General features: G+C 56.6%; 1 protein-coding gene across 3 annotated transcripts; it reads left to right on the forward strand.

Annotated features, from left to right (window-relative positions):
• Window positions 1–573: 573 nt before the first annotated feature.
• Window positions 574–19,047, forward strand: LOC100346772 (lysosomal alpha-mannosidase). 3 transcript variants are annotated; one of them, XM_051837890.2, is made up of 24 exons: window positions 574–923; window positions 1,567–1,669; window positions 1,832–2,005; window positions 2,168–2,361; window positions 2,896–3,028; window positions 3,271–3,419; window positions 5,031–5,147; window positions 10,340–10,425; window positions 10,503–10,623; window positions 10,700–10,778; window positions 10,946–11,055; window positions 11,406–11,513; window positions 11,761–11,877; window positions 12,261–12,446; window positions 13,402–13,499; window positions 13,584–13,701; window positions 15,782–15,900; window positions 16,595–16,696; window positions 16,857–16,944; window positions 17,072–17,152; window positions 17,281–17,508; window positions 18,040–18,195; window positions 18,337–18,403; window positions 18,874–19,047. In XM_051837890.2, exons 1-24 carry the CDS (start codon window positions 780–782, stop codon window positions 19,011–19,013), a joined length of 3,018 nt encoding a protein of 1,005 aa, XP_051693850.2. In that variant the 5' UTR covers window positions 574–779; the 3' UTR covers window positions 19,014–19,047. The 3 variants fall into 3 exon arrangements, with proteins under 3 accessions (XP_051693850.2, XP_051693848.2, XP_002723977.4); XM_051837888.2 differs by having other exon boundaries at window positions 577–923; window positions 18,301–18,403; XM_002723931.5 differs by having other exon boundaries at window positions 580–923; window positions 10,343–10,425; window positions 18,301–18,403.
• Window positions 19,048–19,272: the final 225 nt, after the last annotated feature.

Genomic DNA, 19,272 nt, shown 5'->3' on the forward strand with positions numbered 1-19,272 from the left:
CCCGAGTGGCTATGGCGGGTTCAGTTGCTAGTGCCAGGCTGATTCACAGGGAAGGTAAAAGGCGGCACCCTAGGGGGTGCCCCACCCAAACTATTTCTAGGCTGGAAGGGATAGTTCCTTAGATCCGGTCAACCGCTAATCTCTCTCTCTCTTTAAAAAAAGATTTGTCTTTAATTGAGAGGATGAATTACAGAGAGGCAGAGGCAGAAAGAGAGAGAGAGAGACACTTCCACCCACTAAGCAATCTGGGATTTGGTTTTCTTAGTACAAAGATGAGGCTCCGGCTGCCCTGGTGGGAGCTGAGGCTCTGCGAGGGAACTTTGTTTCCCCAGCGGGCGGAACCGCTCCTCATCAAGCCCAGCTCGGTCCCTCCAGGGTCTCCCCTAAATAGGACACCCTGGAATTCCCCCCCCCCCCCCCCCGCGCACCCTCCATCCTCTAGGAAAATCCAGAAGCTGCAGGAAAAGCTGAGGCCCCTACCCTCAGGGGGCAGAGTCATTCCCGTGCCCCACGGAATGGCGAGCGGCTAAGGGCGCCCCTGGGCCGTCCAGCGCCCCGAAGGCAGCACCTGTCCCCTCTTGGCTGGGTTCAGGGACCACGAGGACTCAGCGCCAGCCTCAGTCCTGGGCGGCACCAGAGCGAGTTGGCCCCGCCCCTTTGGCGCCGATTGGCCGGGTCGCGTTCGGGGGGCGGAGACTTCGCCCCGCCGCCGCCTGACCCGGGAACCCTCCTGAGGCAGCGCCGGCGGCTGAGGTGGTGGCGGCGGTGACAGCGGAGCCATGACCGCCCTCGGTCGTGCTTCGGGGGTCCGTGTCGGCGGCTGGGGGGACGCGGGGCGCGCCATGCGGGGACCGCCCCCGCCTCTGCCCGTCCTCTTTGTGGTGTTGGTGGCGGCGCCCGGCACTCGCGCCGCGGGATACGAGGTGAGGGAGCCCGCGGGTGGGAGCAGGAGGCGGCCGGGGGAAGCCCTGGGGAGGGTTCGCGGGTGTGGACGGGTCCGATCCGGGGTACCTCGAGGGGCGGCGTGTCCCACACCGGATCCGAATGCGTGCGGGCTGCCAAGGAGGAGGTCCCCGCGTCTCAGGGTCCCCGGGCCGCCGGCCTGAGTGTGCGAGCCCCGTGAGGGCGCTGTGGGGGCGACGGAGGGGGGGCGCTCAGAGAGAACCGGGGCTGTGGACGCCGCCTCCCTAAGGTCCACCCTGGCTCCACTTCCTGCGGCCCCCTTCCCCAATCACTGCCCTCTGTGTGCCCCAGGACGCCCGCAGGTCAGCTGTGTGCGGGGCTGAACGCACCTCAGCCAGGGCTCTGATGATTTTCCCGGGGGGAGAGGGAGAGCCGCGCTGGGGGGCTGTGCGTGGTGGGAGCTGTGTGTGTGAGCACCACGATGCGTGTGTCCTGCCTGGGAGGGCCTGGCCTCCTCTGCACACAGTCAGGCTCAGGTCAGGGCCCCACCACTGCGCCACAATGTCAATCATGCTCTCCACTGAGTCAGGCCCTCCCCCACTCCACCTCTTTGCCCTGGGGTACTGACACGGGTGTGTGTATGTGGGGGGGGTCCTCGTGCAGACATGCCCCACGGTGCAGCCAGACATGCTGAACGTTCACCTGCTGCCCCACACACATGATGACGTGGGCTGGGTCAAGACAGTGGACCAGTACTACTATGGGGGTAAGCACTTGGTGGGCGTGGTCCCAGACACCCATCATGGGTCTCGAATCCCTTCTGAGCCCTGGACAGCAGGGTGGGGGCAATGCCTGGCCTGGGCTCCTGTGTGAAGGAGGGTCCCCCTGGCTCTCCTGGTCCCTGAATGCCCAACCCCTGTGTCCACAGTTCAGAATGAGCTCCACCACGGGGCCGTGAAGAACATCCTGGACTCGGTCATTTCTGGCCTGCGGGCACAGCCCAGCCGCAGGTTCGTCTACGTGGAGATGGCCTTCTTCTCCCGTTGGTGGCACCAGCAGACGAACGCAACCCAGCAAGCCGTGCGGGAGCTGGTGCACCAGGGTGAGCCTGCCCCAAGGACGGGAAATGGAAGCCCGGCTCAGCTTCCTCCTGTAACCCTGGCTTCTGAGACGGGGAGTGAACGCTTTTCTCCTCTCATCCCAGCACCACTCTCCCTGGCCTGGCTCCCAGCCCTTGACCCCGACCTTGCCCCTTCCCGCACAGGGCGCCTGGAGTTTGCCAACGGTGGCTGGGTGATGAACGACGAGGCGGCCACCCACTATGGCGCCATCGTGGACCAGATGACGCTGGGGCTGCGCTTCCTGCAGGACACGTTCGGCGACGACGGGCGCCCCCGTGTGGCCTGGCACATCGACCCCTTTGGGCACTCTCGGGAACAGGCTTCGCTCTTTGCGCAGGTGCTGTCTGGACCCATCTTGGATCCACTCCTTCACTCGCTCTGACTCCTCCCTCAGGCACTCAAGCCCCCCACCTTTTCCCTACCATCTCCCTCGGACCAAGTCTTGGCTCAGTGACTCCCAACACCTTGGGCTGGCTGTGAGTCCTCTCAGGTACCAACCCACAATGGTCCCCTGTCCTCCCCGCTGTCCTTTTCAGTTCCCCAGTTCTGCCCCACTTGCTAGGATCCTGGCTCCGCCCCAAGTTGAGTGACAGGTGGAGGCCTAGCGTGCTCCATTCCCTGAGTTCTGACCCCTTCCATCCTCAGACTGTGGAAGGCTGTGTTGTTGGGGAGGTAGCAGTGGATTCTGACTTTGGTCCTGCCTCTTCCCTGCTCACATGGTCTTCTGATCCTTCCTCAAGCTTGGAAAGAAACTTAGTTTGAGCTCCACTGTCTAGCTGTGCTCTGCCCACCTCTCCCAAGCCAAGGGGAGCTTGATGGTCATGGACTGGACACTCATTCCCAGTGCTCCCTCCTACCCCACCACCCCTAGATGGGCTTCGATGGCATCTTCTTGGGGCGCATGGATTACCAAGACAGAGAGCTGCGGAAGAAGAAGAGGGAGATGGAGCTGGTGTGGCGGGCCAGTGCTAGCCTGCAGCCCCCGACCGCCGACCTCTTTACTGGTGAGGCTGTGGGGTGACCTGAGCCATCCCCAGCACCCCAGGCTCACATGGGCCTTGGGCTTGATTGAGTGCACTGCTATCAGCGTCTTCAAATTCGTAGTCCACTATAGAACCAGGGCCTAGAATTTTCCTTTGCCCTGAGCCCTGCAAATTCTGTGGCCTGCCCTGGGGGAGGCCTGGCCAGTTTGGACCCTAGGGCAGGTCAGGAGAGTGGGATCCCCTGAGTCTGGTGTGGCCCACAGGTTTGCTCTCCAATGCTTATGACCCACCAAAGCACCTGTGCTGGGACCTGGTGTGTGATCATGACAGCTCCATGGTGGGTGACCCTTTCAGCCCTGAGGACAATGCTGATGTGTTGGTTGATCACTTCCTGGATGTGGCCACCAAGCAGGTAACTGGGTGTCCAGAACCGGTGAGACTCAGGTGTACAGTGCTCGGAGCATTTCCCATGGCCCTGAATTTGCCCAACACCTACTCACAGCCCCTGGGGGAAGATATTGTTCCCGTCACTGTGTCCATGTCCCCGTCCGGCTTTGCAGGTGTTCCTCATGGAAGCATGCAGGAGCCAGCCAAGCACTGAGCCTCGGAGTCCTCAGCTGTGTAGTGGGTAAAGGAGAAATGCTGACCAGCCTGTGGCTACTGTGTGTGCCTTTGCCCTTCGGTGCCACACTGCCGCCATGCATTCTGGATCACATATGAGGGGTTGTTACAAAGCAAAGCTCCTGGAAACACATATTGAAAAACTTGAATAGCTTTCAAAATTTTTTTTGCATCAAAATAACTTATCTTTTATACCTTTTTTTAAAAATTATTTATTTATTTGAAAGGTAGAGTTAGAAAGACAGAGAGAGAAAATCTTCCATCCACTGGTTCACTCCTCAGATGGTTGCAGTGGCCGGAGCTGCACCGATCTGAAGCCAGGAGCCAGGAGCTTCTTCTGGGTCACCCAAGCAGATGCAGGGGCCCAAGGACTTGGGCCATTTTCTACTGCTTTCCCAGGCCACAGCAGAGAGCTGGATCGGAAGTGGAGCAGCCAGGACTCGAATTGGTGCCCACATAGGATGCTGGCACTTCAGGCAGTGCCTTTACCTGCTATGCCACAGTGCCAGCCCTCTTTTATGTCTTTTTTATATATTTATTTATTTGAGAGGCAGAGTTACAGGGAGAAAAGGAGAGAGAGTCAGAGAGATCTTCCATTTGCTGGTTCACTCCCCAAATGTCCGAATGGCTGGAATTGGGCTGATCAGAAGCCAGGAGGCAGGAGCTTCCTCTGGGTCTCCCATGTGGGGTTAGGGTCCCAAGTACTTGGCCCATCTTCCATTGCTTGTCCAGGCCATCAGCAGGGAGCTGGATTGGAAGTGCAGCAGCCGAGACTCAAACCGGTACCCGTACGGGATGCTGGTGCTGCAGGCAGAGGCTACTGTGTGACAGGGCTAGTCCCCTTTTATGTCTTTTTTAAAAGTTAAAAAAAGACCTATTTGGATGACAGTGAGAGGGAGAGACATTGAGAGAGGAAGAGAGACAGTTTTGTTCCGTGTGCTGCTTCACGCACCAAGCACCTGCTATCAGCAGTTGCTGGGCTGGGCTGAAGCTGGGAGCCGGGAACTCCAACCTCATGTCCCACCTGGATGGCAGGCACTCAAGTTCTTGAGCCATCGCCTGTTGCCTTCCAGGGAGCTAACTAGCAGCAAGCTGGAATCAAGAGTGCAGCTGGGAATTGAACCCCGGCACTCCCAGGTGGGATGTGGGCATATGAGGAGGCAGCTTAGCCAATACCCCAAATGCCTGCCCTACCTACGCTGGCATTCTGGACCAGCTGCAAAGCATCATCAGAAACTACACAGGAATGTGGATAATGGAAAAATTATGCATGGATTTCAGTGGCGTCAAACTCAATTTATCTTTAAATTCCATTTTTGGAACAAGCCTGTATGTACCAGACACAGCTAGACACAGGGGTGGCCAGAGAAAGCATGACCTGAGACTTTCTTTTGCCCCACAGTGGCAGTCCTACCGCACCAACCACATCGTGATGACCATGGGCGGTGACTTCCATTATGAGAACGCCCACATGTGGTTCAGTAACCTTGACAAGCTCATCCAGCTGGTCAACGCAGAGGTCAGTGTCCCAGCCCTGTGGTGCTCCTCTCCCAGCATGTGCTTGAATGCAGGGACTTGGGTCCTGGGCACAGCTACAAGTGCCGTCTTAGTGTTCTCTTGCTTCTGCAACAAATAACCATGAACCAGACAGCTCAAAACATCAGAGATCCGTGACCCCAGGTCTGTAGATCAGCAGTTGAGCATGGATCACACTGGTCTGGCGTGGAGCTGTGGGCACCCTCCGGAGGCTTGGGGAGAGAACCTGTGTCTTTGCCTTTTCCAGCTTCTGGACACTGCCTGCAGTCCTTGGCTCATGGCCCCTACCTCTGTCTTCAAAACCAGCCACATAGCGCCTCTTTTTCACTTGATCTGTAGTCCCATCTCTTTTTCATTCTCATCTCTTCTATCTCCCTTTTTAAATGTTTAATGAATTTTTTTGAAAGGCAGAAACAGAAAATCAGGCAGAGACAAAGAGATCTTCCAACTACTGGGTCACAGTCCCCCCACCATCCCCCAAATACCTACAGTGGTCAAGGCTGGCTCACTGACCACTTAATTTCATTTTTATATTGTTATTTATTTACTCTCATTTTTTATCTAAAAGATGGAGAGATAGATTCAGATATATCTGCTGATCCATCCTCCTGTGTGCCTGCAGCATGGAGCTGAGCCAGGCCACAGCCAGGAGCCCAGAGCTCCTTTCAGGTCTCCCCTATAGTTGAGCCTTCCCATGGTCCCTCCTGGGTGTGCATTAGCAGAAAAAAGGATTGGAAGCCGGAAATAGCTGGAAACTACATGAAGCAGTCCAATATGAGATGCAGGTGTTTGAAGGGGTATTTTAAGTGCTGTGTCAAAATGCCAGCTCCTTATTTTAACTTTAAATTCAGTTTTATTTGAAAGGCAGAGGGAGAGACTCCCTAAATGCTTGGGGCATGGCAAGACCAGAGCCAGGAATGGGGTCTCCCACATGGGTGGCAAGGATCCAGTGATGTGAGTGATCATCTGCTGCCCCCTAGGGTGTGCAGAACAGGAAGTCAGATCAGATCTGGGATGCAGAGGAGCTGAGACTTGAACCAGATCCTCTGAGCTAGCACGCAGGTGTCGCAAGCAGCATCTGAACTGCTGCATCCGATGGCTGCTCCCCACTTCCGCTATTCCAGACTCTTGTGATCACACTGGGCCAGTGCCTGATCCAGTAGAGTGTACGTATTTTAATAGCAGCTAATTGGCAAACCTAATCCCATGTGCAACCTTAATTCCCCTTTGCCATGGCATCTACCATAGTCACAAGTTCTGGGGACCAGGACATGGTGATTTGGGGTGCTCATTCTCCTGGCCACAGATGTGTTGTGCATTTGTCACTTGCAGTTGTGGCTGGATACACAGTCACTCCTTTCCCTCCACACAGAAATGTGCCTGTCTTCTCCCACCTAAAACTCTGCCACTTAGCTCTGTGACTTAGAGAGGTTCTTAAGCACTCAGTGTCTTAGCTTTCTCATCTATAAAATGGGCACAGGTGTTGAGGTTGATTCATTTCTGAGGAAGAGCATGGTGGGGGCAAGAGGCGTGGAGTCACCACACAGACCCTGGAGTCGGGTGAAAGCAGGCTTGAGGCAAGCAGCTTGCAGACTCATTTATTTCAGTTGCCACAGCTGCTTATATAACCAAGGCAGCCAATCTGGTCAAGGGGTAGTCTATGCCCCACCAATCACAACCTGTTGCCAGGCAGTTTCCAAAGCCATCCAATCACAGCCTGTTGCCAGGCAGGCTCTGTTGCCAGGCAGTTTCTGAAACCATCCAATCACGTCCTGTTGTCAGTCAGGCTCTGTTGCCATGTGGTTTCTGAAGCCATCCAATCATGGCCTGTTGCCAGGCAGTTTCTGTTGTCAGTGGCCATCTTGGCATGACCTCACCTTCTCATTCCACCACATTTCCCCCTTTTCGTTTATTTTTGAGCGACAGGAGGCATGATTGTTGGCCATACCATTGTTGACCTCTTTTCCATGTGGTCTCCGTAAGCAGCTGTGCCTGTCTTAGCTTGTCCCCCAGGGAATCTTACCCAGTGTCGACTAACCAGTGCTCAAAATGGGAGACCACAGGAGTGCTTGCTCAGATGGGGGTAGGAATGAGGAACAGTGGTAATCAGGAATGGCATGACCACACACAGGCTGTGGGCCATTTGAGTGGCTGACCAGAGCTAGTGGGGTTTAAAACAGTAGCGGATGTGGCCATGGGCAGTTTCTCGGGGTAGGATGATAAGGCAGGTGCATCTGCTAACAAGGCAGATTCTCAGTCTTGTTCAGCTGGTTCTGGTTGGCTGTCAGTTGCAGGCTTGATGTTTCAGACTGTTCCGCATTCTCTGGAAAGATACAAGCATACTCTCGACCCTTGGTTAGCAGAGGGTGTGGTCCCTTCCATTCTCCTGTCAAGGGGTCTTTCCACCTAACCATAGGGGCTGGGGTCTGGGATGGAAAGGATCCCCAGTGTTTATAAGCTGGGCTGATCCCTTGGGAATCAAAGCTAAGAAAATTGATAGTGAAAAGGACCTCAGTCAAAGCAAGCTGTGGATCTGGGGGCATATGATTGTTTTTCTGTCTTTGTAAGAGATCTTTAATAGTCCTATGAGTTCTTTCAATGATTGCCTGTCCCTGTGGGTTGTATGGGATACCTGTGGCAGACTGTATGTTCCAGGATTTCAGAAGGAATTAAATTCCTGTGATGTATACGCTGGCCCGTTATCAGTCTTTATGGTCCAGGGGACACCAAGGACCAGCATGGCTGATTTAACTGCCTTTATTGCATTACTAGCCTTTTCTCCAGATTGGGCTGTTGCAAATACAGCTTTTGAATAAGTATCTACCACCATGTGGACAAACTTAAGTTTACCAAAGGAGTTAATGTGGGTGACGTCCACTTGCCAGAGCTTATTAGGAGCAAGGCCTCGCGGGTTCACTCCTGCTTGTTGCAGTGGGCCTAACAGGGCGAGGGGTGCACAATGCTTGCAAGAGTGCACAAGGTGTTTGCACTGGCTCATTGTTAGCTCTGGGAAAAGCAATTTTATGTTGCTTGCTGACATATGAAATTTTTGGTGTAGAATATGGGCTTGTATGGGTGTATCAGCAGAGTTTATCTCCTTTGTAGCTACTATCCATTTAGAAATGTCTTCATTATGGACTGGGGCGATTGCAGCTTTTGCCTCTTTGGTAGCGCCTTCCCAAGCTAATTGTTTGACCAAATTGTCTTGATCGGGCCAGGCGGTAATCTTTTCTCTACTGCCTCCAAGACTCTGGCAAGGAAATCAGGGAACTATTCGCCTGGGCCTTGAACTAGGTTTCTAAAGAGCTGAATATAATTAGGAGGACTTATATTTTTTAAGGCTGAAAGTGCCAAATCTCTGACCTGATCAAAATAGGTAACTATTCCAATGCGGGCCTGTTCATGAGGATATATGTAGGTGCTGTGGCCTGTAAGCATATCAAAGGTCACTGCTATTCCATAGGCAGCATTATTCCTCGCCACAGTTTCAGCCTCATGTGGCTGCTACCATGAGTTGAAGGAGTTCATTTGCATTCATGCAGAGCAGTGCCTGGCATCCATGTGTTAGTGTTGGCTTACGACTAACCTCCTGCTCCTCCTTTAACACCCCAGCTCCCCTGTCTCCCCCCTCCAGGAAGCTCACCCAACCCCCAGGCAGAACCCTGGCTCTCTGCTCTGGGATCACACAATACCTCTGATGCTACAGTCAATTGTAACCATCATTCAATGTCGCTCCTCCCCTGGGCTGTGAATTCACTGCGGGTGGGGCAGACTCTGGATCTAGACGGTGTCTGAAACCCAAGCATGGCTAAGAGCAGGGTGACTGATTGAACACGGGGTGTGCGTTTGTACAGGTCACTACAATGGGCCCTCTACATCCATGGGCTCCACATCTGAGGAGTCAACCAACTGTGCATAGGATTTTTTTTTAACTACATCTGTTCTGAACATATGTAGACATTTTTCTTTTCAAAAATTGTATTATTTGCTGGGGCCAGCATGGGGGCACAGTGGGTTCAGCCTGGGATGGTGGCATCCCATATGGGCACCCATTGGAGCCCTGGCTGCTCCACTTCCAATCAAGCTCCCTACTAATGCACCTGTGAGAGCAGGGGAAGGTGGCCCAAGTACTTGTATCCCTGCCACTCAGTGGGGGAGACCTGGATGGACTTCCAGGGTCCTGGCCATTTGGGGAGTGAAGCAGCAGATAGCAGATTTATCTCTGTGTCTCCTTCTCTATATATAACTCTTTCAAATAAATCACTGAACTTTTAAAAAAGATTATGATTACTTTGGAAATTTTGTTTATTATTTATCTTACTTGTTTGAAATGTAGAGAGCACCTCTGCTCAGTCACTCCCTAATGCAGGCAACCACTGGGGCCAGCACAGGCTGAAGCTAGGAGCGCGGCCCTCAGTAATCCAGGTCTCCCAGGAACCCAAGCCTTTGAGCCCTCACCTACCACCTCCTAGGATGTGCAGCAGCAGAGAGCTGGAACTAAAAACACAGCTGGGATTTGAACCCAGAAACTCTTACGTGCGATGTGTAAATTCCCAGTTATGCCTTAACCATTGCATCAGATGCCTACCTTAGAGCTTCTCTGTGGAATTTGGTTTTTCTGGGGGTCCTGGAACTAATCCCCTGTGGATACTGAGACAGGACTGTATGTGTGTGTGTGTGTGTAGACATATGTAGGCACACAGAGGCATGGCCCTTCATTCATGCAAACATTGGTTGAGCACCTACTGATTACACCAGGAACACAGTACAACAGAACAAACATCTTGTTCCTCCTGTATACCAATTTCCTCTCCCCACCTCTCTCAGTAGATGAGCGTCCATTCGCTACAAACATGGTCTTTTGGCAATAATCTGATAGGGCTGAAAATATGATTGTTCCTGCCTTGTATGTCACACTGTGTTTTCCCATATGAGTTTTTCTTGCTGAAATTGGTATCCTTCAGATGGTTTAGTAAAATTTCAGATGTATTCTTGCAGAGACCATTCCAGGGATGGTAAGGTTTGACCACAGGTGTGCTCTCAGAAGGTAGACTCAGCACAGGAGCCGACAGGATGCGCGCCTGTGGGCACTGGGTGGGAGGCTGAATGTGCACACCTGTGGGTCCCGGGGATGCAGCGCTATCCCCGAGGGCTCACCCACTTCCCTCCCCCCAGCAGCAGGCATCCGGGAGCCCCGTCCACGTGCTCTACTCCACCCCCGCCTGTTACCTCTGGGAGCTGAACAAGGCCAACCTCACCTGGTATTTGGGGGGGCCCTGGGAGGCCGAGGGGTTGGCACGTCCCGCGCCTCGTGACCCCGCCCTCTCCGCCCGCGCAGGTCGCTGAAGGAGGACGACTTCTTCCCGTACGCCGATGGCCCCCACCAGTTCTGGACCGGCTACTTCTCCAGCCGGCCGGCCCTCAAGCGCTATGAGCGCGTCAGCTACAACTTCCTGCAGGTGGGCAGCCCCGGCGGGAGGGGGCAGCCAGGAGGCCCCTTAGACCAGGAGCCTGAACTTGTGCACTGCTCCCCAGGTGTGCAAGCAGCTGGAGGCGCTGGCGGGCCCGGCGGCCAACGTGGGGCCCTATGGGTCGGGAGACAGCGCTCCCCTAGGTAGGGGTCGGCCGGCGTGGGGGTGGGGACGGGAGAGGGGCTGCAGGTGGGATCCAGCCCATGGCGGCCACCAAGACGCTAACCAAGAGGCACCTGCCCTTTCCTGTCCCCGCGGGGTCCGGGCTGAGTTCCACGAGGACCCCTCCCGCACCCCTGTGTGCCCGCAGAGGAGGCCATGGCGGTGCTGCAGCACCACGACGCCATCACGGGCACCTCCCGCCAGCTCGTGGCGGAGGACTACGCGCGCCGGCTGGCTGCCGGATGGGGGCGCTGCAAGGTGCGCGGGGCGGGGCCCGGGCGCTGGTGGATACTGGAGGAGGCGGGGTCAGAGCTAGGAGGAGGTGGTGGCAGAGACTGGAGACCAGGAGGAACAGGGCATGGGAGACCCTGGGCGCAGATGGAAAGGGGCAGAGCTCGAGACTGGGGGCGAGGGTGGATCCGGGTGGGGCGTGGTTGCGACGTGTGGAACCCAAAGAGGCGAGAGAGGAGGAGCTTAGGCTGACAAGCAAAAGAAAAAGGGGCGGTGCTTCAGAGGGGTGGGGTAGAGATGGGGCCAGGGACTGGCACGCCAGGCAGAGACCCAGGTGGGCGTTTAGAGCGAGGCCGCCCCGTGGCGCTGCCCCCCAGGTTCTCCTGAGCAACGCCCTGGCGCGGCTCAGCGGCTCCCAGGAGGCTTTCTCCATCTGCCCGGAGCTCAACATCAGCGTCTGCCCGCTCAGCCAGACGTCGGCGCGCGTGAGCCGGGTGGGGGCGGGGCGGGAGGCAGGTGCCGCGGGCGGGGCCCAGGGGGAGGTGACCCCACAGGTGATGGGGCGCACGGAAGAGGAGCCAGGGCTGCCGCTGATGGGGTGCACGGGGTGGTGGTAATTATTTGGGATGACCTTTGTGGAGCGAGATTTATGGGTCTCAGCCAAGCCAGGGCAGGACAGAGACCAGGACCGCCGCCCCAGTTCCACACGCCCTCCCTGTCCCCCTCCCCCAGTTCCAGGTCGCCATTTACAACCCCCTGGCCCGGAAGGTGGACCGCATGGTGCGGCTGCCAGTCAGTGCGGGCGCTTTCCTCATAAAGGACCCCAGTGGCCACGCGGTGCCCAGCGATGTGAGCCCCTTCAGGGACTGTCACCCGAGGACACCCATGGGCACGCCCCTCCCCCTCGTGGTCCCCTCCTGTCCCTGCAGATCTCTGCCCGCTCTGGCCCTTAGCATCAGCCCCCTCCGAGCATCTCTCCCACCCGAGTGGTCCCCTTTAATCCCCCAGGACATTTCCTCCGTGTTTCTGGAGAGCCCCTGGCTCCCAGACAGCCTCCCCCCTTGAGCCTCCTCCTCCCCTGCAGTCCTCCCTCCCTCCATTGCCTCCCCCGTCTCTCTCCTCCCTCCCAGGGCTCCCTCCCCTCCTTGAGTTTGCTGCCTGCTGTACTGAGTGTGATGCGTTCTGTGCACACCCACAGCCTCTTGGCTCAGCTCCCCCCTCCCTTCCCCGAGGTGCTGCTGCTTCCCCAACCAGAGGGACAGAAGCCCAGCCCAGAGCTGCTGTTTTCCGCCTCGGTGCCTGCCTTGGGCTTCAGCATCTACTCAGTATCCCGAGTCTCTCTCCGGAGATCCAAAACCCACATCCCCCAACCCATTTCTCAGAAGCCTGGGTCAGCTGTCTTAAATATCAAAAATGAGGTGCGGCTCCTTCTGGACCCTTATCCCCGGGTCTGGTGATGAACCCAAGTGTGCTGGTGAGCAGTGTGGGCTCTGGGTTGGCAGTGCCAGGCTTGCCAGTCTACCCTAATCTCACCCTCTGATGGGGAGACCTTGAGTGAGCGACCTTCATGGGAGCCTGCGAGTCCTTTCCCAAGGCTGTTGTGGGGACCCAGTGTGAGCACCAGTGACAGGGGATGGATATTTCCAAGCTAATGGCAGATGAAGAGTTTCAATTTTACTTATTTAGTTTGAAGTTTGTAGTTTGAAGTTTGAAGGTTTATTTATTCATTTTAAATGCAGAAGGAGAGAGAGTGAGAGAGAGAAATATCTTCCTTCTGTTAGTTGACTCCCAAAACAGCCCTATCAGGGAGATTGGCCAGGCATCTGGAACACCACCCTGGTCTCCAGTACCGGTAGCAGGAGCACAAGCACTGAACCACCTGCTGCTGCATCCCAGGCTCGTTAGCAGGATCTGCATTGGAAGCCAAGCAACTGGGGCTCCGATTACAGATGCTGGTATGGGAAGCAGCAGCTTAACGTGCTGCACCACACCGCCAGCCCCTGGGGTCTACTGTTGATTGTGGAAGGACTGAAAGCTTCCCTGTGCACCAGTAGGAGTCATGTGGGTGCTGGCATCCTGGGCCGCATGTCAGGTGCCCACCTTGACTTTGGGCTGAAGCAGCTGAGATCAGCGATTGGAGTCGAGGTGTCCCAGGTGCCCTCCTGGAGGAGGTCCATGGCACCAGTTGTGAAGGGTCACGGGGTGACGAAGGCCAAGCTGTTAGGATTCTCTAGTGGGATCAGGTGTGTGAGGAGTGGGCAAGCGAGAGGAGGAAGTGGGGGCTGCAGGGTGTTGCACTGAGCTCCTGGAAGCATGGAGCTGCCGTTGGCTGAGACCATGGTCATTCACTTCTGTCCACCTTTGGCTGCCCAGCACATCCGGGCTACATTCAACCTCGAGACGGGTTTCTTGATGCAGATTGAGGACCTGGAGCAGAAACTCGTGCTGCCCATGAACCAGTCTTTTTTCTGGTGAGGGGGGTAAGGAGGCGCCAGGGAAGTGGGGTTGCAGAGAGCTGAGGTCCCTTACCTGACTCTCACCTCCCTTGCCTGAAGGTATAAAGCTGGTACGGTTGGCCAGAAAATCAGGCAGTCCTCTGGTGCCTACATCTTTAAACCACAGCAACAAAAACCACTGCCCGTGAGCGACTCAGCTCAGATCCACTTGCTGAAGGTCAGGAAGGAAGAGTGGGCACTGGGGATGGCGGGCAGGAGTGTGTGGAGTTCAGGTGGGTGGTGTGCAGGGGCCAGGGAGACAGGAGGGGAGTCCCATCTCTCCTAGGTTGAGGGCTGAGGCCACATGGGGATACTGGGGGGGGGGCCCAAGGGCAGGTATTCTTTCTGTTCTCTCTCCTGAAGATGCACGCATGATGTTGTTCACACCTGCTGTGGATGTCAGGATAAGTGTTAGAGTGGGAAAGCAGGGCTGGTGTGTTCCCACTGAAGCCTTGGGTGGGAGAGAGCCCAATGTTGGTCCTCGCAGAGGCCTCCGAGGTCTGTGACAAGAGGAGGTGATATTGGGGTGGAGATGTCAGAGGTGACACTTGGGTAGATGCTTGGGTGACACCCATTTAGGGTAGGTGTCTCCCAGGAGTGACCTTTTCCTGGGACTGTCACTGATGTGTCCTCTTAGGGAGGGAAGAAGACAGATGGTGGCAGGACCCATAGTTGTGTGGGCTCGAGAGCCTGAGAGTTGACAGCTGTTCCTCTGGAGGTGACGGCTCCATGCCCAGGTCACTGTAGTAGGATGCAATTTTGCCTGTTGTGATTGGCTGACCCGAAGCCACTGTGCCTGGAATAAGAAAGAATGTTCTTTCTTTCCAACAGAAGATCAGGCTGATGCATCTGGGGGAGGTGGGCTGATGCCACAGTCACCCAGATCCCTTCTGTCTCCTGGCACTGACTGCCTCAACACTCGGCTTCCTCACAGACCACAGTGGCTGTGCAAGCTCCAGCCATTCCACCTGTATTTGAGACAGTGGGCAAGGGAGAAGGAGAAGGAGAGGGAAGGGAACGTTGCTTATACGTCTTGATCAATTTCCATGGGGCAGGCTGTGTTCACACAGCTACTGACAGAGTCAAGGGAGATGGGAGAACGTAGTCTTTTAAAGGGAGCCACATAGGCCGGCGCCGCGGCTCACTAGGCTAATCCTCCGCCTAGCGGCGCCGGCACACCGGGTTCTAGTCCCGGTCGGGGCACCGGATTCTGTCCCGGTTGCCCCTCTTCCAGGCCAGCCCTCTGCTGTGGCCAGGGAGTGCAGTGGAGGATGGCCCAGGTGCTTGGGCCCTGCACCCCATGGGAGACCAGGAAAAGCACCTGGCTCCTGGCTCCTGCCATCGGATCAGCGCGGTGCGCCGGCCGCGGCGGCCATTGGAGGGTGAACCAACGGCAAAGGAAGACCTTTCTCTCTGTCTCTCTCTCTCACTGTCCACTCTGCCTGTCAAAAAAAAAAAATAAATAAAAATAAATAAATAAAGGGAGCCACATGCCCAGCTAGGACTGTGCTTTAAAAAAAGTGAGGTGGGGGCTGGCGCCGTGGCTCTCTGGTGCAAGGTGGAGGATTAGCCCAGTGAGCCTCAGCGCCGGCACACACACACACTATCCAAAAATTTAAATTTTTATTCATTTATTTATTTTTATTCATTTATTTTTACAGGCAGAGTGGACAGTGAGAGAGAGAGACAGAGAGAAAGGTCTTCCTTTTGCCGTTGGTTCACCCTCCAATGGCCGCCACGGCCGGCACATTGTGCTGATCCAAAGCCAGGAGCCAGGTGCTTCTCCTGGTCTTCCATGCGGGTGCAGGGCCCAAGTACTTGGGCCATCCTCCACTGCACTCCCGGGCCATAGCAGAGAGCTGGCCTGGAAGAGGGGCAACCGGGACAGAATCCGGTGCCCCGACCGGGACTAGAACCCGGTGTGCCGGCGCCGCAAGGCGGAGGATTAGTCTATTGAGCCATGGCGCCGGCCTTGTCCAAAAATTTAAAAAAATAAAATAAAATAAAATAAAAGGGAGGTGGGGTAGTGGTGGGCAGCAAGCACACGGGCCCCACTCAAGACCTCTGTGTCCGAGACTGGGGGGGGGGGGAGTGTGGGCATCACATCCGGGCAGGTGCATTGATGTGTGGGATTCCTGTGCAATTTTGGGGTTGACCCTGTTGGAAGCTTCTGGAGGGTTCACAGCAGGGGGCATTTGCACACCTCCCCTCTGCCCAAGGCTAGCCTGAGCCCTGCCCTCTGCCCTGTGTGTCCTCAGACGCCCTTGGTGCAGGAGGTGCACCAGAACTTCTCAGCCTGGTGTGCCCAGGTGGTTCGCCTGTACCGCGGACAGCGCCACCTGGAGCTGGAGTGGACGGTGGGGCCCATCCCTGTGGGGTGAGTGCATGGGCAGGGGCTGGGGCTACAGACAAAGGCAGAATGGAGTTTGTTTGTTTTAGAAGTATGTAAAATAAAACAAGAAGGGGGCTGGCTTTGTGGCACAGTGAGTTGAGCCGTGGTGGGTAATGCCACTAGCATATATCAGTGGCCTGTTCATTCCCTCGCTGCTCCATTTCCAGTCCAGCTCCTTGCTAATGCTTTTGGGAAAGCAGAATATGGTTCAAGTATGTGGGTGCCTGCTACCCACGTGAGAATCCCAGAGTTCCAGATTCCTGGCTTTAGCCTGCCATAGCCCTGGCCACCACATCTGTGTGGAGAGTGAGCCATCTGTTGGAAGATCTCTTACTCTTGGGTCTCTCTCTCTCTGTGTCACTGTTCTTTTTTTTTTCTTGTCACTGTTCTCTTAAACAAAAATAAAATGAATCTTTACAATATTTATCTATTTGGAAAGAGATAAAGCCCAGTGGACGCTGGGAGCCAGGAACTCAATGACAGTGGCAGAGCCTTCACTGCTGTCTCTCGGGGTCTGCATGCGCAGGAAGCAGGAAGCAGGAGCACAGCTGGGACTCAGGCCCAGGCACTGTGATACGGGTGGTGGTGTCCCAACTGGCGTCTTAGCCACTGCCCCCAACACCACTGCCCAGAGTGAGTTTAGATGAGGCTCACAAGCTTGCTGTCCCATTGGGTACAGTGACAAGTGGGGGAAGGAAGTGATCAGTCGCTTCGACACGCCGCTGGACACCAAGGGCTACTTCTACACGGACAGCAATGGCCGGGAGATCCTAAAGAGGAGGTGACGGGGACGCAGGGCACCCACAGGGCAGTGGTGATGGGTGGGGCCCAGGGGTGGGGGCGCTGGCTGATGGTGTGAATGTGGGAGGGAGAGGAAGAAGGGAGAGAGCAGAGTGGGGGAGCCAGTCCTCCAGCCTGACCAGATGACCCCCCGCCCCCAGGAGGAATTACCGACCCACCTGGAACTTGAACCAGACAGAGCCTGTGGCGGGGAACTACTATCCAGTCAACACTCGAATTTACATCACGGTACCCTCCCCCACCCCACACATCCCCGGGTACAGAATGGGGAACGCCTCTCACTGGCGGCATCTCCCAGGTGCCTGGGGCTGGGGCTGGATCCCCACCCCGCCCTCACACTCACCCTTGCCACCAGGACGGGAAGAAGCAGCTGACAGTGCTGACGGATCGCTCACAGGGGGGCAGCAGCCTGCAGGATGGCTCGCTGGAGCTCATGGTGAGTGTATGTGTGGGGAGCCACAGCCACCCAAGGGTCCTTGCACCAGGTCCCACACCAGCCCCTGCAGGACGTAGCACAAGAACACCCACAACCCCCTCACCCCCTCCTGGCTGCTGTCCCCCCAGGTGCACCGCAGGCTGCTGCTGGATGATAACCGTGGAGTGGGGGAGCCTCTGCTGGAGGAGGGCTCAGGGTCGTGGGTGCGAGGGAGCCACCTCGTGCTGCTGGACGCAGTGGGCACAGCAGCTGCGGGCCACCGGCTGCTGGCAGAGAAGGAGGTCCTGGCCCCGCAGGTGGTTCTGGCCCCAAGTGGCAGCGCCCTCTACCACCCCGGGGCCGCCCGGCAATTGCAGGTGAGGGTGGCACAGTAGGCAAAGATGGGATCAGAACGAAGCCTGTGCCGACAGTGGACTCGGTGCTGCTTTTTCTTGGCTATGCTGGGACCCACCTTGCTTTAACTTAATTCACTCAGGGGAGGTCAAAGCAAGGTCAGCCCCTAAGGTAGCCCCTGCCCAGGACCGGCCCAAGAGCCCCTCCACCTTTCCTTGGGGGGCACAGCTTCAGCTCCCGCCCCTTCAGCAAAGGCTGTCTGGCCTGGGCCCCGCCCCTCCTGGGGTACTCCGCCTTCCCGCCCCTCACCTCCTCCCTTCCTCCTGTGTCCTGCCTCTCTGAATCTTCAGCCCTGCCCCCCTCAACTCCATAGGGCCTCTGGTCAGTTCAGTTCTGCTCCTTCTGAACTCAGACCTTCTCCCCCAAGAGGGCCGCCCTGTCCTCCCACAGGCTCAGTTCTGAAGGACCCCGCCCACACCTTTCCCCTGAGCCCCGCCCCTCCTCCCGCAAGCCCCGCCCCTCTCTGACTCAGCCCCGCCTCCATCTCCCCGCAGTTCTCAGGGCTGCGCCTGGAGCTTCCGCCCTCCGTGCACCTGCTCACCCTGGCCCGCTGGGGCCCACAGACACTGCTGCTGCGCTTGGAGCACCAGTTCGCCAGTGGGGAGGACTCGGGCCGCAACTTGAGCTCTCCCGTGACCTTGAATTTACAGGTAAGGAGACAGGTGAGAAAGGAGAGAGAGAGAGACAGAGAGAGAGAGAGAGAGAGAGAAGCCACCTTGGCTCCCACGGATTGGGTCCCATCCATGGTTCCACAGAACCTGTTCTCCACCTTCACCATCACCCGCCTGCAGGAGACCACGCTGGCAGCCAACCAGCCCCGGGCCAGCGCCTCCAGGCTCCAGTGGAACCCAGACACCGGTGGGCACCTAGCGTGGGAGGCGTGGGCTCCTGCCTGGGGCTGGCAGCGGGGGGCGGTATATGAGGCATGGGAATGTGGGCCAGGATCCAGTGTAGAACCTGAGGACCCTGGGCAGATCCAGGCTCGGGGCTTCAGGGTCTAAAGTGGGTTCAGCAAACTGGCAATAGGTCTTGAGGAGCTGAGCATTCCAGTCCCAGGAACAAGATTCGAGAATCCGTGGGTGTCTAGTTCTCTGAGGGTGTCCATCTGCTTTGGGGTTGCTTTGAGGATGTGAGATAAGCACCAGGCATTGAGAGGATCTGAGAGATCCAGGGGTGGGATTTAGGCCCAAGCAGGTGTGTAGATATGGGTAGGTGATTCCTGGGGGAGACTCTTGTGGGTGCACAGTGTGGTCAGCCCTGGGGAGGGAGTGAAGGAGGGGGAGGAAGTCTGCACCCCTCACTCTTGGGCTTCCCCTTCCCCTCTCCAGGAACCACCCCCACTCCCACGGTGCCCCCTCTGGACCCAGCCTCCATCACGCTGCAGCCCATGGAGATCCACACGTTTGTGGCCTCGGTCCAGTGGGAAGAGTTCGCCTGGAGCCATGGGGGTGACCCAGTGCAAGCCTGAGCTCTCTGCTCCAGGGCAATGCAGAGCCTCCCCCGACCCCTCTCTCTGCTTTTGCTGCTACCCCACCTTAAACACCATTAAAGCAGTACCACTGAGCCTCAGGTCACTGGGGGACTGGTTGAGGGATCTTTTGGAGGGAGATAGAATGCATGATGTGCTTGCTTCAGCAACCCGGCCACAACACCGACCCCAGGGTTGTGTCCGTTTCCTCTCTGAAGGGGGATTGGTCCTGGCCAGCCCGGGAGGCTTGGGCTGGGTG

The sequence above is a fragment of the Oryctolagus cuniculus genome, chromosome 16, assembly GCF_964237555.1.
Source record: "Oryctolagus cuniculus chromosome 16, mOryCun1.1, whole genome shotgun sequence".
NCBI lineage: Eukaryota > Metazoa > Chordata > Mammalia > Lagomorpha > Leporidae > Oryctolagus > Oryctolagus cuniculus.